At 49.2% G+C, this 17,277-nt stretch overlaps 1 protein-coding gene across 3 annotated transcripts; it reads right to left on the minus strand.

Moving 5' to 3' along the window:
• Nucleotides 1-4,016: 4,016 nt before the first annotated feature.
• On the minus strand, nucleotides 4,017-17,163 carry Gucd1 (guanylyl cyclase domain containing 1). 3 transcript variants are annotated; one of them, XM_071617502.1, is made up of 7 exons: nucleotides 17,148-17,163; nucleotides 15,265-15,411; nucleotides 11,472-11,556; nucleotides 10,345-10,510; nucleotides 9,140-9,231; nucleotides 7,060-7,301; nucleotides 4,017-6,408 (listed from the first exon to the last, which is right to left on the minus strand). In XM_071617502.1, the coding sequence occupies exons 2-7, from the start codon at nucleotides 15,353-15,355 to the stop codon at nucleotides 6,317-6,319; spliced, it is 768 nt and encodes a 255-aa protein (XP_071473603.1). In that variant the 5' UTR covers nucleotides 15,356-15,411; nucleotides 17,148-17,163; the 3' UTR covers nucleotides 4,017-6,316. The 3 variants fall into 3 exon arrangements, with proteins under 3 accessions (XP_071473603.1, XP_071473599.1, XP_027779168.1); XM_071617498.1 differs by lacking the exon at nucleotides 17,148-17,163 and adding an exon at nucleotides 16,528-16,755; XM_027923367.2 differs by lacking the exons at nucleotides 15,265-15,411; nucleotides 17,148-17,163 and adding an exon at nucleotides 16,528-16,752.
• Nucleotides 17,164-17,277: the final 114 nt, after the last annotated feature.

The following is a 17,277-nucleotide window of genomic DNA, read 5'->3' on the forward strand; positions in this document are numbered from 1 at the left end:
GTATTCCAGTGACTCCAGATGTTGAGGCAGGAGGACTGCAAGTTTGACACTAATCTCGGCAACTTAATGAGGCCCTATATAAAACTAAAACATAAAAGGAATCTGGGGATGTGGAACAATGAAATGGTTAAGTGCCCCTGAGCTCAATCCCTGGTACCAAAAGGAAAAAAAAAAAAAGGTAGCCCGAGGACCAGCATTTTCTTGCATTGATTCAAGTCCTATTTATAATACTTCCTACAATGTAACTGCTATGTAAATAGATGCTATATTATATTGTTAAGGGAATAATGACAAGAAAAGTCTATTTGCTTAGGATAGACAAATTTTTAAAAATATTTTCTATCCACTGTTCATTGAATCTGTGGATGCAGAACCCACGGATATGGAAGGCTGACTGTATTAACCAAGTTATCCTGTTTTAAAAGCCGTCATCAGTTTACTCTTCCACCATTCTTTGTAGGAGTGAATGTCTGCTGGATTCTACATGACAAAGAAAGCTCAAATGTATCCTCCCCTTTAATGATGATCTCTGAAAAATACAGGAAAGCTGAGAAATAGGTGTTGTTAAAGATCTAGTGCACACTATCCATTCACTTACACTTATCAAGCAATTATTAGGTGTCAGGTACTAGGGCTCCAGCAATGGAGGAGTCATGTAGACATCACAACCTGGTAGAGGAAGGGCAGAAAGGTGGGAGTGTTGTTTTAGAAAGTGAGAGAGCTCTGAGGGAAGTGGTGGTGATGGGGGCACAATAGGTGCACAATAGGTGCAAAGGCCCTGAGGCATGAAAGGACTTTGGCAGGTGAAAGGTATGAAGAGGCGGCCTTGTATTGCGAAGATAAAGTAAGATGTAGACCTCAAGCCCTGGTAAACTAAGAGGCTTTAAACAGCTTGGGAAGGCTACTTCACCAGATCTCCCAGGGCTGTAAAAGGCAAAAGATTTCTTGGGGTAGAGCCTGGAATAGTAGTATATAGGCAGCCAAGGAGATGCAGAGGAAGTCAAGAGGCAGAGAGGAGGGGAGGAGTAACCACCCACCGGGAAGGGCCTTTGGTCTGGGGCCTTTGGTCTGGAACCGTGGGAGTTTCAACTTGCATTTCCGGGCGTTGAGGTTTTTCCATGAACACTCAATTCCATGCTGGTCCCATCACTTGGCCCCTGGGGACCAGCAGCTCAGCAGGATAACATCTCAGTATTTCCCTAGTTTCCTCAATTCTGTTCTGAAGCTGGAGGGTAGGGACAAGTCCATGATATGTGTCCTTGGATCCCAAGGCTGAGGCAGGTTGGATAGAAACATCACAAGAAACTCTGAGTCAGAGGCATCACCAGGAAGACAGCTGAAGGTTCTACCTCCTTCCAACCATCAATCCAAGTGCCATTCTTTCTACCTGGGAGAAGTCCCCAAGAGCCAATAGCCCACCCAGTCTCTGGCTTCGAAACTCGGAGCTCATTTTCTGGCTTTTCTGGAATTGGCTCACCCCTACAGGGTCACTAGGGTTGTTGCTTCTGATCATGGCCTGGTCTGAGGATTGGGAAAACAGCAAATGACAGGTTTGGGTCTTGCTCTGTCTCTAGCTAATTGAGTCATGACCTTAGCCAGTCACTGCCCCTCTCTGGGCCCCAGTCTCCTCCTTGGACTAGACAAGTGACTTCCCAACTTTCAACATATTTCATGGAATACCAGTGTTACATCAAAACACTCTGTGGCCAAATAATGATGAATGGGGTCCCCCATCAAAAAATGATGAATGTAGAGCCTCATTTTTACATCCTAAATCTCCCAGAGGGTACTGTAGCCTGCTGTGGTTGCCAAGCTGGTCTAATCGGGGCACCCTGTTTTATAACTTCTCACCATTGGCACTATGAAGAAGATACCCCAGGATGACCTAGACAAGAGTCTTTGTAGGGGCATACTTAGTTCTCTCCTGAAATTTAATCTGTAGAAATAACCATTGACCGTGACATCCAATGACCCTTGCCTCCTGGTATTTGTGCCCTTTGTCATCTCCAGTGCATGCTAGATTCATTTCTTTTTCTTTCTTTCAACTGTATTCTCTGTTTAATACCTTGTGGATCTCAGCAGATACTCTGCTGGGTGAGTCCATGAATATAAAAGATTTCTGATAAGGTAGAGCTAATTGAATTCTGGCCTCTCCATCCAACAAGCCACTTGGGAACCCTCTGGTAGCCACTGACTCTGTGCCAGAGTCATTTCATTTCATAAAAAGACAAGGACACACAGGTGCTTAGAGTCAAGGCCAATGACCTCTGTTATGTTGGAGATAATCTAGGGACCAATGATTCATTTATAATAAGTAGAATTCTACAGAAGTGAGGATGTCATCTCCCAAGATTAGGTTAAAGACTATGGCTTCTATCCTTCCAGCATTCTTGGGCTCACCTTCCCATGTCACCCGCTGCTATGCTATGAGGACACTCAGGAAGCCTATGGCTGGCATCCCTATGAGCGAGCTCCAGCCCCACTCTAGCCTTGAGAGCACTGTACTCCCAGCCACCAGTTTGACTGAAACATCAAAAGAAACCCTGAGCCAGAGGTGCCACCTCAGCTGTACCCAGATTCCTGACCCACGGAAATTGAGAAAATTTTTTTCCCCTTTTTGTCCCACGGATTGAACCCAGGGGCACTTAACCATCGAGCTATGTTCCCAGCCCTTTCTTTTTATTTTATTTAAAGACAAGGTCTAGCAGAGTTGCTTAGGGCCTTACCAAGTTGCTGAGGCTGGCTTTGAACTCCTCCTGCCTCAGCCTCCTGAGCCCCTGGGATCACAGGCCTGCTTCACCATGCCTGGCTGTTTGTTGTTTTAAACTGCTAAGTTTGGGAGATAATTTGTCATACAGCAATGGAAAGCTAATAAAATTGTACAGTACCTTCTACAACCAGTGTGTGATGGATTCTATTAAAACTGATCATTGTATGTGTAATGTTGAAACCTACTTGTTTTGTGACACGCTTCCCTCTCCCTGGCACTGAATGTCCAGTGTCCACTGGTGGCATCGTCCACTGATCGATCCCCAATGTCCTCCTAGGGGTACTGGGTATAAGAGGGAGGTAGCCTCAAAAGATAGTGAATAGACAGGAAGTTCACATAGCAACTGGGCAAGGAGGTGCCACGCTCTACCAAAAACCAGTCTGAACAATAGAGTAGCAAGGTGGGGTGGTGTGTCCTCTCATCTCTGGGTACTGACCCCTGGTTTTACAGCTTGGGCTCAGATTCTGCCCTGGACCAGCCCATTAGTTCCCAATGGAACCTCATATTAGAATCCTTGGTTTTTGTTCTCACTGCCCACCCCCATACCCCATATGCTCTGTGCAGCCAACTACACCCAGGCCGTACCATCCTATCTTCTTTTGCCATTCCTGCCCCAATACCTCCCACATTCTGTTAACTGAATTTGGTGGCCACTCAGAGCCCATAAACCAACAAATACCCATTCAGGATGGGGCCTCTTCCTCTAGAGTGAGCTGAGGATTCATGCTCAAGTGCAGAAAAGAGCAAGCTCACTACCATTGTCTACCTGGTATGCTGCCTGGCATATTCTAGTTAGGTACCCCATAGATGATAGCTCATACTGCTTCCTTAAATGGTCAGCTCAAATGAAAGTGTGAGTACAGGGCTGCTCTGCGGTTTGAAGCAAAGAGCCCAAGATCTTGGTCAGGATGTCTATTAATATATCTTTTCAATGTGAGGGGTGGGAGGGACAAATAGCAGTCAGGAAAGGCATTAGGTAGGAGACCTGGGCATATTGAAAAAGCTGGCTATGGCTCCATCAGCCCCCTCAAGGGCCTAGGACAGCTCTGAGGATGCCAGATTTACCAAACACTTCCCTTTTCAGAAGTGGAATTTTAAAATGAAATTATTAAATGAATCCTAGAAGAACCCACTATCTGGCCAATAAGTGGAGGCTGGAAATGGAGGGTACAGGGAGGGTTGGAGACAGGAATTCTGCAGATTAACACAGCTTCTCAGAAAGGCCAGCCAAGGGCTGTCACCACTGTGCAGTGAGAATAATGTTTATTGAGAATGGCTCATTACAAACAAAATATATTTATGTATAAAAATCTCTGCAATGCAAAAGATCCCTTTCGTCCCCCTGCAGCTAGAGTGAACAAAGCTGCCTACTGTTCCACTGGCTTCAGAAGCTGCATTGGGCTGAAGCATGAGAACAGGCTGGGCAATTGTGGGTGCCACGTGCTGTGGGCAACGTCCCTGATGTCCAGGCTCTTTTCTCAGCCCCAATGTCATGACTTGTGCAAGAATGCAACACAGTGTAGCTGATGTCCTACCTCCGTGACCTTCCTCAGAGAGACTGGTCTTGGGGACAAACAACTTGTTAATCTTACAGACAGGTGACCTCTAACATGTGACTTACCCTGAGAAGCCATTGTCTGAGCCCAGAGACTGAGCATGTCCCGGATGGATGAGGTGCTGTGATCACTTTCTGTGAAGGATAATCCCCATAACAGCTCACCACCATGTGTGCTATTCCTCATTCATATGCAGTCATCATGAAAACTTAACTTCTTCCCATCAGTTTCCTTCATTCAGCTATTCTCACCACAATTTTACCTAAACCTCTCCTGAGGACACCCATACCCCACAGCTGCTGTGTATGGTACTCCTGAGCTTGGAGCCAGAGTTCCCTAGGACCTTGGGACACCCAGCATTAAGGCAATAGAAATGAGACCAGACTAAAGCCAACACCAGTCTCTGAAACCCAGGATGGCTGCCTTGCAAATAGTGCTACCCTCTCGGCCCAAAGCTGTCTGGTGTTAAGGAGCAAGGTGGCTGGGTGGTCTCACAGAACTGGTAAGCAGACTCTTCCTCCACCCCTCAGAACTACCATGGTGAGGGAGGGGCCAGCTAGAGTCGGTGTGGGAGAAGCAGCTGCCACCACGTCACACCTTGGGCACTGGAAGACCAAGCCCTAGGAGTGCAGGGATGGTGGGGCTGTCAGGGTATCCCTGTCTTTTTGCCAGAGGCAGCCATGAAGGGCTCTTGAGTTCAAGACCCAGCTCTACTACTGTCCTGGGCCAACTTCCTCCTCAAGTAAGGCAAGGGGCCTGGTGCTCAGACTTTAAAAAAGAAATCTGGCTGGCTTACCTGCCCTGTGAAAAAAAGAGGTGTTAGTGGTTCCAAAGTACCTGCAATCTCACTATTATTCTTACTTAAAGGTGATAATCACCCAGCAAAAGTAAAAACTTAAATTTCAATAAAAAAAAACACCTCTGCTCCCAACAACAACAAAAATTTAAAAAGGGGTGAGGGGAGGAAAGAAGGAAATAATGAAGGAAGAAACCAGCTCCAGTCAATGCTACTTGCTGTGCTGTGTGATCCTGGGCAGTCATCACCATTCTCTGTCAAGACAGAAGAGATCCAACATTCTGTGCAAAAGGTCCTGGCATGAAAACCAGTGTGGGTTGGAGACTACAGACTGTCCCCTGCCCGTTGCTTCATAAGTAGAGGCTCTACCACCTAGCTCCGACAGACCTGGGGTTGCCCACACCCAGAGGACAAATGGTCCCTCCTTTTGGGATTTAGGCTGGTGTCAGGAGGCCTCATGGGTGAGGAGGGCTCTTTGGGATCCAGGTAGCTGTTTATTCCTGGGGTACACTCTCTGCTGGTGCCCAGCACACTCCCTAGGGCCTTCCTCCCTACAGAGCCAAATGGCTATGAGGTGTCTACACTGCATGATAGGGGCCAGTGGCCTCATAACCAGTCAGATACTTGGGCCCACTGGAAGGCAGGAGGTGGTAGTAATGGCATCTACCATGGGTTACAGGGGGCTCTGTAGCACTTCCAGAAGATTGGGTTTGGAGTGCTCCAGCTCTAGGGACTTGAATTCAGCTACACTTTCCAAACATGCAGATGCTGTCCTGATGAGTAGCATCAGATCAAGTGACTTCTCTCTCCAAGACTCAGTCCTAAGGTCTATGGGAAGACTGCCTCAGGCCTCTCCCCTCACCTTGGGTCTGGCTAGAAGGCAACAAGGGCATCCTTGAAGCTAGACTTCCAATGGGCATTGTTGGAGTTAGGCTTGTCATCCTGGGGGAGACTCCCCTCAGAACTCTGGAGAAGCCTTCAGGAGCCCCCAGATGCTTGGGGTAAATGACAACATATAGCACTAGCTGACAAAGCAGCTACGCCAGTTCCCAGAGTTCCCCAGAGCCTTGTCAGACAGGCTGAAGCTGCAGTGTTGCATTCCAGCCCCAGCAGCCCCCAACTTGGGCATACTGATTAGGTCGGCTAAAGTTGGGGGTTGGGGTCCAAGGATCTGGGCACAACAGGCTCCTGCTGTCAGCTGTCCAGGTAGACAAAGAGGATGTCCTCATCTGTGCCGTAGCTGGTTCTGGCCTCCTCAAAGTTACTGACACTGGTGCTGCACATTCCTGCTGGGAGTGGGGAGAGCAGAGTGGGATCAGTAGGTGGGGAGAGAGCAACCAACCTACCAGTGCCCAGGGAAGTTGGGTGAGGTCTACATCCCATCTGCCGGGCCACACCTCTTGGCTCAAGTCCTCCACCCCCAGGAAGCCTTCCTTGCCTATTCTGGCCCTCATGAACTCTTTCTCTGACCCTTCCTCAGTATAGCATATGGAGAAAGCAAAGCCCAGAGAAAGGAAAAAACATGCTCCAGGACACATGGACAGGTCAGGAAAGTCTGTCCCTGTACCCTGAGGGTAGTAGGTAACATAAAACAAGGGTGAGGTTGGACAGACTTTCTAATAAGTGTACTGGTTGTCCTGGAAGGATGGAGTGGAGACTGCAGCCTGCGCAACATAAGTTATTGAGGCAGGGACCTGAGCAGTGGAGTGGAAGAGGGGTGGCCAGAGGCCAGCACTGGTGCAAGTTTGTGGCTAGTTTGCTTACATGGTAAAAGGGGTAGCCCCGATGACAAGAGCCCAGGAGTAGTAGAGGCCTTGGGGAAAAGGCAGCAAGGGAGATTGTGGTCATACCAGGCTGGATAGGAGGAAGTTGTGGGAGCCGGGCATAGGGGACAGAGAATGCATACCGCCTTGGCCCACCCTGACCCCAGCACTCACGGTCAGCATAGGCTGGGTTGTTGTAGAAAATACAGCCGGTGGCCCTGTTGTAACCACGCAGAACAATGAAGTGGCCCTGGTAGTCAGGGGTACGGCAGAAGCAGCGATGGCCACTGGGTGCAAAGCAGCAGTACTTGACGGGGCTAGAGCACAGGTCGCAGTGTAGCACCCCTGAGTTCACGAGCACGATGGCCACATGGCCCTGCGCCAGATGCGCCTGGATGTCCTGCACACTCACTGTGCTGTGGGCAGAAGGGAGTCAGTTGGTGCCAATGGGCTCTATTCCCCATCTCAACTGGATAGATCCCTGCTTACATCCCCGTTACCCTATGTTACGAAACTTGGGGACCTGACTTGTCTTCCCTCTGCCCTGAATTTCTTGTACATGGAACATCCTTGCTTATCATATTGGCCCAGGTTAGGCACAGGGCCTACACAGGACCAGTGTGTGTATGTTGTTAGCAGAGTTCTGAGAGTACAAGGACCAGCTGGCCCTTCAGGAAGGGAAGTCAGAAGGTCAATTCCAGATGGGCACAACTGAGGGCCACTAAACAGTTTATGGAACCTCACTCCTGGTATGGTAGATATTTTGCCAAGTCCCCATTTCTACTTTCCCACAAATCCTATGTGGTTTACATTGGAAATTACTAGCCCAATTTAATTCCCCAAATCCGAGCAGAGCCTGGCTTGGCCACATTCAAAACCAATTGTTTTTCTAAAAGGGCTATTTTCCCCTTTTTCCAAGGCTTCTGTGGCAGAAGGAATCACTCAGAAAGCACTTATAGGGGAATGCTATAAGTTAACTCTGTAAGCACAATGTCTGGAGCTGTGCCATAGGCAGACTCATAGAAGTGGCCCCATTCTGTGTCTTCCAGCAGACAGCAAATCTAAACAAAAACCCAGAAGGGACAGAAGGGGCTTGGGGCCCTTAAGCCAAGGGCTCCCCGAAATTTTCTGAAGGGGCTGCTCACCACTCGGGGCCCTCCTTCATTAATCAGCTCCTCAGGAGTGGCAGCATCAGCACCACGAGGTCTGGCCCAACTCTAGCCTCAGCTGAGTCACGTGGCAGTTTGGTTTGCTGCCTTGGCCGGTGAAACATGCCATTTTTCCATTTAGTCTCTGAAACAAAATAGCTGGCAGAGTTCCTACTGGTGTGTACAAGAGGAGGGGAATTTCAGCTATGGGAGAAAAGCAGGAACATGCTAGATCGAAAAGTTGCAGCTCTGTAGAATTATGAGTGTAGAAATGCTGGGTTCAGATCACAGCATAGCCAAAATGCTGGGGGAACCGTGCACTGGTAGGTCTCTCCCAGCCTCATTTTCCTCCTGAGAAATGGGGCGGCAACAGCTTCCCTGCTCAATAAAACAGTGCCTATCAAGTGCCCTAAAAAACGTTTGCTGCCTTTACTTCCATCAGGCAGTCATGTGGCCAGAGGATAAGTAGAGATTTATCTTCCCATTTTCCAAATTATCAGGTGGTTAATAATAAAAACATAATTTTATAAAGAAAGAGTAAACCTGAGAAGAATGGAAGTGTAGCCTCTAAGCAAGTCTGGAGAATGCTACCCACATCTGGGCAAGTTGCCCCCAGGGTCTGCTTGAATCCAGCCCACCCCCACACATGGATGAGAAGGGAGAGGTCCATGTAAGGTCACAGCAGGGGAACAAGCTTCCCAGACAGTCTATACATGTGGCCTTCCCTGCTCCTGTCTCTGTCCACTGTCAATCGCCCTGCCACCACATTACTCAGCGGTCCTTCCTTTTTTAGGGCTTCTATGTTTTGTTTCATGCCATTATCCTATGAACAGTCCAAGAGCTGATCACAGCCTGTATCACTCACTTTTCCCTCCAGTACCTGCTCAGGATCCACTCTAGACCAGAGTCTAGGATATATAGCTCCACTGACCCCCATTTTAAGGATGGAAAAAACAAAGCACAGAGGGGAAAATTACTGCCCAGGTAGGAGACACTAGTTCTGCCTAACTCTAGAGCCCCAGCCTTTCCCAAACACTATCCTGAGATCTCCCTCACTACCAACCTCACCAGAGGTAACTGGTCATGGTGGGGTGAGAAGCACTCACCATTTTTCCACAAGCACCTTGCAGGCCTTAGCTTCTGCAAACAGCTGGTTCACCCGGGTTTCCTCTGTATCAAAGTGCTTCCTGTAAAAGGACTAAAGAGAGAAGGGCAGTCCACTTGGCTACTCTCACTCCATATGGTTAAAGCAAAGAGCGTGTTATAGAAGGAGGGGATGTGGGAGGGCAGAGAAGCTCCGTTGTGGGGCAGGCTGCACATGCAGCACACCCAGTCTGTCCCAGGCTAGGGAGTACACAGGACCAGAGGCATTATCAAGATGGGTGGGCAGCTGGGCTCAGCCAGCTCCCTGGGGAAGACTGGTCACCCTATGGCAGGCATAAGCAAGAGCTCAAAGCAAAAGGGTAAGGTGGGGTCTGAGGCTGAGCCATAGCTCAGCTTATCCAGGCATGGTTCATGGAACAGCCTTTGTTTGGTGCAAGTACCTTAAGGTAACCAGAGCCTCCATGGGGGAGGCTAAAAAGACCCTGTTCTTAAGCCTCTTTCTCCGCCTCAACCAGACTAGATTCATTAGCCTTCTTCCTTTGACCAAGAAGGTTCAAAGGAAAGTTAAGTTGATTGGCAACTGCCACCATGTCACAGCCCTTTTGCTAAGTAGCCAGCACTGACTTCGCTCTGCCATGTTTTGGAGTCTGGGCCACGAACTTTTGTAAGAAAGGCTTTAACTTTGCAGGGAAACAGAATACACTGACGTGTGGGCTCAGCTGTCAATGTTGGCATTACTTTCAATAGGAAAAAAGGAAAGACAATATTCGTTTTTCTTCAAGAATACCAATTACTCAGCTTAGAACTGGCTGCCCTGGTGAGAAGGAAGAAAATGGGCAAATGAGGGTTACATGAAATCAGAGTGATGTTCCTGGAGGCCCTGGGCCGGCCTTGTGCTGGAGGACAGTAGAGAAGAATGAAGGAAGGTAAATGCTCCTCTGCACATCCTCTGAGTGTCATAGAAGGTAGGCAGGAGCCAGGACTCAGTGATTAGGTACTCCACGCAGGCTGGACCTCATGGTCACCTGCTCAATGTGGCTGGTAAATCCTTTCTATAGCCCATCTGCCACTGTCCCTGGTCTCTGCACACCTATGTCCCACCAGATGTCCAGGCCTTGACAGCTCTCTCTTCTAACTACTACAACTGGGTGGCCTATGCCTCTATGTGGCCTCAAATGAGAAGGCCCATCCAGGTGTGGTGGCTTACCTGGTTTTTATAACCCTTGTCGACGCCCAGGGTCTGGGTACAGAAGCGGTGCCTCACACCAAAGTGGCGCATCAAGTAGGCCAGATCAATGGTCCAGATACTTCTGGTTAGGCGCAGCTCCTGCAGGGCACTCTCAAACTCTCCATCGTCCAGCTGGCCCAGGTATCTACAAGCAGAGAGGCCAAGAAGCTCAGCTTCAAGGTGGAACTAGGTCACAGGTGGAACTAGGTCATACTCCATTACTGGGTCTATAGCAACTGTTGCTTCTGCTCCCCAAAAGGCTCTGTCCTTTATCATGAAACCCTATACCTGCCCACATGCTGCCTGAACACAACCTGAAGACTATCAGGGCTAAGGCTACCTGGGGCACTGTTCTGGCTCTGGAGTCAAGGACCTAGATTTTGCTTCTTGTGTTTCTTGCAGGCTGTGTGATCTTGGGCAAGTTACTATCCTCTATGGCTACATTGATTCTAGGCCTTTGTATCACATTAGTGCTTTGTTTTGTAAAGGTTATTTTTGGTGGTACTGGCCATCAAACCAAAGGCTTCACTCATGCTAGGCAAGTGCTCTACATCTGAGCTATACCCGCAGCCTGCAAATCAGTGGTTTTCAAAGTGTTAGGCACTGAACCTTTTGTTGAATCCTATCTTTCCCACAATTCCAGAATGTAAAACTGAAACAGATAAGGGAGAGGCAGATCTAGGGTTCCAGGCAGCTGACTGAAAACTCTTGTACAAGAAGATGGCTATAGTCTCTTCTGGTTCTGATTGTCAAGGGTCCTATAATATTCATTCAGCCTCAGCTCAGCAGACTCCCAGAAGCCTGAGGTTAGGAGCATAGAGGATTCCCTATACCAGTTATGGGCTGCTCTGTGGGCTAGGCGAAGGCCCCTGGAACATCTCTGGCCATCCCAAATTCCTAGGCATTACCAGAGTAGAGATCTGGGTGACCTGATCCACCCTTTGCTCACTTTTGTAAACAGGACAGGGACCAAATGGAAGATAGGCTTCTTACAACCTCAGCCAAAGGTGGTCACAGAGAAGATGAATCCCACCCAGGTGTCTTCCCATGTCTCCCTCAAACCATAGTAGTTGGTGAATAGGGAGGGCGTAGGCCCCTCCACTCACCGAAGCACCATCCTAGAGCAGGCTAGGCCGCAGTCCCAGTGGTAGAGCTGCTGGATGATGGGCACAGGCAGCTGCACAAAGTCCCCTGCATGGAACAGAGGAAGGTTTTAACTCTACTACCATTCCCTGTGGAGACACAGTCATCACCTCCTACCTAGATCCTGTGGGGGCTCAGAAGATTTCCCACAGTCCTTCATTCTTACAATACCAGTGATCTCCCCCAAACACCAGCCACAGCAGGTTAGCCCTACTCAAAATCTTCCAGTGAATTGGTTCCCATGTCTCTTAGGACAATTTCTCTGTGGCTATTGTCCTAGCACCTTCAGCTTCTTCCCCATCATAAGGCTGTCCTTCAGGCAGAACCTGTAACTGTCATAATCCCTCTTACCTGGGGTCCTTTGCACACGCGGTTCTTCTGCCTAGATGCTCCTGGCTTCTGAAGAGCTAACTTCTGCCCCTGAACCTCCCTTTTCTAAGGTACTGCCCCTTTAAGACCTGGCCCCCACCATGTATACTCACATCATCCCATGTCTCTCCCTCACAGCCCTTCTTTGGGGAGGATCTCTGAGGCAGGAGTAGGGCTGTTTTACTTCCTGCTTTCAGACCAGATGGCAAATGGGAGGTACCTAGCACATACAAATTCGTGGGACACCAGGAGGCTTACCTGATTCCAAAGGCACTAGGACAACCAACACATGAAAGTCAGTAAGAAGGGGACTGCTGAATAAGCTGTATATGTGGACTGCTTCTGAAAGCTTCTCTAACACTGTCACTGAGCAACCTCACAGTTTGTCCTTGCCAGGTTGTGAGATGAAGCAAAAAAAAAGGCCTGACCTAGGCATTCTAGTCCTGACTCTACCACTGGCTGGCTGTGAGCTAGACAATGGACTTCCTCTTACTAAACTGAGTTTGGCCAACCCTAAAGTGGGGACTTTGGTCTGATTTGGTCATTCAGTTGACAAATATTTTCCAAGAACCTGATTAAGTGCTTGGCATCTGTACTATAGTAAAGTGGTGAGTGACATAGGCAAGGTCCCTGTCTTGGTAGACAGCAATAACAAATAAAAAAGACAATCAGCAGACTAATCTAGGAAAATGGTGTGCCTCAAAGATGTGACAATCAGGGAGCACAGGCAGACAGGAAACATCATGTGCTGAGGCCCTGAGGTGAGGGCAAGCTGGCACACATGGCATTTAGGACCTTCCCACTTGGCTAGCCCATGAATCTGGATGAAGTTCAGAGTCTAAAGAACTGGGGGTGGGGGTGGGGGTGGGGGCTGGGGATATAGCTCAGTGGTAGAACACTAGCATGCATAAGGCCCTTTGTTCAATTCCAGCACTACACTACCACCCCCCAAAAAATCCTAAAAAGAAAGTTCTCTATCCTGGTCACTGCTCAGTACTCTCTCATGATATCTATTCAGTATATGGAAATCCAGCCCATCTACTTCGCCATTTTGAAGGGGTTTCTGGAGCCTCCTGGGTCACATGACTGGTTCTGTGCAGAGCCTGCCAGACATGCCAGCCCCACTTCCTGTTCCTCTGCATGTGCCACTCAGGAAGGCCACCCACCAGCAGTGGAGTTTGTCATGACCCTTCCAAGCTCCTACACTCTTATGACTAACATTCTCTAGCTTCTAGGGCTTGGCTCAGAGGCCACTGCTTCTAGGGCCTTTTCCAATCTTAGGCTGTCTGTGTCCTGTCCCTTATGTTTACTCCTGAGTTCATGCTTAGGTTCATAAGATGCAACTCTTGAATGATGCTTTGTCTGTGTCTGGGTCCTGGTAGACTGTTTGTATGTTCCCAGGAGAAGGAGACCTGTGATTGCTACTGGCCACGCTTTACCTTGAAGGGTGTGCAATAAGGCCAGTAAAGGCAGGATGGCATAGGTGAGGAAGACAACCTGCTTGTTGAGCCACCTGACTTCTCTGTGCCTGCTTATTCCTCTATGAAATGAATCATTGCAGATGTAGCCTACAGGGTACCACTCAAGGCAACAGTATGCATAGAACCCTGCCTCTCAGCCAGGGACTGGTACACTGAACCCAGGCATGACTGAGGCTTTGTCCTCTTCCCCAGGTGCCTCGTAAAAGAACCAAGGCCTTCATCCAAGGCCCTCACATATTTGTCTTGTACCACTGCCATGGATTCAGTCCTACCTGTCCTTTGACCCAAATTCTACTCACATTCTGTCTCTGCATACAGCAGACTAATGAATCTCATCCAACTTTCCATTGCTCTTAGAATAAAATTCTCACCTCTTAGCAGGACCCAATCTTGGCCCACTAGACTTACCTCAACCCTGACCTGTACACTGTTTGATCTGTAAACTCAGCAGATTTCATTCTACCCCAGGGCCTCTGTATGTCTGGCACCCTGTCTGGAAATCTCTTCCCCCGGTGCTGTTGTCATTTAAGTGCCAGCTCAGAATCTCCTAAGAGGTTTTTCCTGATTATACCTTTGAGGGGTAAGGGGCCCCATTAATGACATCCTGTTTCTTTGAGTGCTTAGTAACAACAAAAGAAGCTACTGTTGCCCCACTGGACTATAAGCTTCTTAAGGCAGATACTATGGTCTGAATGTGTCCCCCCCCAAAAAACACTGCGATGGTATCAAGAGGCGAGGACTTTGGGTACACAATGAGTGGATTAGTGCCTTATAAAAGGGTCAGAGGGAACTAGCTTATATCTCCCTCAACCCTTCTGATCTGTTATGTGAGGACACAGCATTCGTCCCCTTTTCTTCCCTTCCTGCCATGTGAGGACACCGAGACAGAGCTATTTATGAGGAATGGGCCTATCAGACACTGAGCCTGCTAGCACCTTCATCATGGACTTCCCAGTCTCAAGAACTATAAGAAAATAAATTTCTATTGTTTATAAACTACTCAGTCTCAATATTTTGTTATAGCAACACAAATGGACTAAGATAGCAAGGAACCTGCTCTTCTTGTTTGCTGTTTTCCCAGTACCTGGTATCTGATGCTTAATAACAACTCTAAGTTAGTACTTACTGGAAAAAAAAAAAAAAACGGATTTATTAAGCATTTGCTGTGTACAAGGCTCTTGGCACAAAAATGTGACTAAAAAGACCCAAATCCTTGGGGCTGGGGATGTGGCTCAAGCCGTAGCGCGCTCGCCTGGCATGCGTGCGGCCTGGGTTCGATCCTCAGCACCACATACAAACAAAGATGTTGTGTCTGCAGAGAACTAAAAAATAAATATTAAAAAAAAAAAAAAGACCCAAATCCTGATCTCCAGAGACTTATATTCTAAAACAGTTCCACACAACAGACTGGCTAGAGAGGGAGTTCTCTGCAGGATGTGGTGTTATAATGATATACCAGTATCTTCCCTTTTCAGAACCCCTGTGACTATAACAGCCTTTCTGTTTTTGTTTATTCAGGCTGATTATTCTCCAGCCTCTGCTCTGGTATAACCTTTAGTCTGAAAGTCCAAATTTCTGTTTCCTGTACCTCCCAAGGTCTGTCAATGTGGAGTCCTTGAGGTGGCATCTATTTTCCCCCTGGACAGAGAATTCTGTGGTGTCAGGTAAGAACAGAGTTGAATTGCTTTCTCCCAGCCCTCAAACATGTTTGGTGAATACAAGTTTTCCAAAAAGGCCTTACTCTTTGAGACACCCAAGCCTACTTGTTATTGTAGTGCCCCTGCCCCAGGTTTCCAGTCTACAGTCCTTTGTTGAAGACTCCCTTCTTACTCTGTGGCCTGGGCTCTGGCATTGACTAGCTGGGCCATCTTGTGCCCAGCTATAAAATGTGGTACAGGATACTTGCTTTCTTGGACCCTGGGAGACTCAGTTGCCCTTCCTCTTCTTGCCCTGAGCCCTGGAACCCCTTGATCCTGGAGCCCCATGGAGCAAAACATCTCCAAATGGCCATCCTAGTCTTGGCACAGGCAGGTCAGCCCATATGAAGATGTTCCTGTAGGGGGTGATAAGGGTAAGGCAAGGCCTTGACATTTGTCCTGATAACAGCTTTAGCTTTCAGAAACCAAAGCAGCTGCCAGATATTGATGCCTGGAGTCAAGAGACAACCCCACCTGAGACCTAGAGTCTGCCTGGAAGGCCCTGGTCTGGCTTTAAGTTGTTGGCTGTCACTAAGAAATAAAGGCTGTCTACCGTCCTTGGTCACTTAACCTCTCTGGACCTCAGTCTGTGCCTTTACAAAAGGGCAAACAACAGTGGTCGCCTATTTTACCCAGTTGCTATGAGGAGTAATGAGGCACCACATATAAACAATTTAGCAAAATGCCTGCGGCAAGAAAGCTCCCTATGAATGTGAGCCATTACCCCACTAAGACTCAGGAAAGAAAGTATCTCAGTAAAAGACCACAGAGTTAGATAATTGGAAGACTAGCGATGTAAACTCCAGTATAATGTTCAGATTCTATTCCATGCTGCAATCACAAAAAATAGACCAGTCCCTGGGTGTGATGTGCCAACGTTCCCTAACATCTTAGGCTCTGGGTCCCCCATACTCTTGACCTCTCTCCTAAGTTGGCATCTCACTTGTTTACTAACATCAGCCTTGTCTGTATCTTAAGCAAAGCAGGAATCATGGCTACCTCCTTACCCCCATTCTTGGACAATCAAAGGGATTCTAGCTTCCTCAAAGCAGAATGAACCACAGTGAAAAAGACAGGTCGTTGAGTCTGGGAGCCAGGGAAAAGGGCCTTCCCATTGCTGGACAGACACTCTCTCGGGCAGCTGCCTCCCCTTATTGGTCTCAGTTCCGACAGTTCCCCCGTGGAGAAGGGACCTCCCAAGGCAGCTCCAACAGGACCTTTCGCTTCTGACCGCTATCAGAAGTAACTGGGGTCCTAGCCCTGGGAGTATCAGTAAAACACAAATGAACACAAGTGTGGGGGAGGGAGGCGAGGCGCGAGAGTCCACCTGGCCAGGTTTCGCTCCAAGCTCCACACAGCCTGGGCTGGGACGACAGTCGGCCCAAGGTCGCGCGGCCAGACCCTGCGCTGCGCTAGGGCGGTGTCCCCCTTGGTCCCCAGGGTGAGGGCTTGGCCCTCACAGAGGCACTGACCGGGCTCGAGCTGCGACCCCGCCGCCTCCGCCTCCGTCCTCATGACCCCGGCGGCGCGGGGCGCCCATGGCCCCGGCCCGGCGCGGGCTGTAGCTTCGGCTTCTGCTGGGCCAGGAGCGCGGCCGGTGCGTGTCGAGTTCCTCGGTCGCCGCCGTGGTAGGGAGAAGGGGAGGCGGCGGCCGGACCGCCTCAAACCCCGCCCTAGCTGTCTCAGGTCTGGAATCCCGAGGCCCCGCCCTTCCCTTCCCTTTCCCAGACTTGGGTTCCTAGAGGCCCCAGCCACCAGATTTAAGCCCGCCCCCGCCATTCGCAGTCCGGGTTTCCGATGGTCCCTCCCCCTTGTCCAATCCTTATGCTAACGTGACGCGTTTTCCGGAAGCTCCGCCCCTTTCCCTGAGCCCCGCCCGGAAGCCCCGGCGTACTGCAAACATTGGCTTTTCAGAGGCTCTTCCCCTTAAGAAATTCCGCCAGCCTTCAGGGCCTGTCCTTTGCAGCTTCAGGTGTTAGCTCTAGTCCCGCCTTACACTTGGCGGAGGCTCCAGGCATCCTTTCTCCGGCTCCCTTTAGGGATTTTCCCGGGGCGGCCCCCCTACACTTCATTTCTCTGTACAGTGACATACCTCGCCTTGCTCAGCCGCCCTCACCAGGCGGTGACGTGATCCAAAGGTTAAATTGTGAGGCGAGATCCTGGCCCTCGGCACCACTTCCTGTCGCCCCCGATCCGAGGTCCCAGGCCCCAGATACCCGCCT

This window comes from Marmota flaviventris, chromosome 1 (genome assembly GCF_047511675.1).
Source record: "Marmota flaviventris isolate mMarFla1 chromosome 1, mMarFla1.hap1, whole genome shotgun sequence".
Lineage (NCBI taxonomy): Eukaryota > Metazoa > Chordata > Mammalia > Rodentia > Sciuridae > Marmota > Marmota flaviventris.

Bases quoted from the DNA above. Each gene is read 5' to 3' on its own strand.
- Gucd1 (XM_071617502.1), bottom strand. From the start codon at position 15,355: ATGTTTTGCTCCATGGGGCTCCAGGATCAAGGGGTTCCAGGGCTCAGG. The intron at 11,557-15,264 runs GCAAGTATCCTG...TGTTCCATGCAG, and splicing joins GTCTCCCAGGGTCCAAGAAA to GGGACTTTGTGCAGCTGCCT. The intron at 7,302-9,139 runs GTGAGTGCTTCT...TTCTGCCCACAG, and splicing joins AAGGTGCTTGTGGAAAAATG to CACAGTGAGTGTGCAGGACA.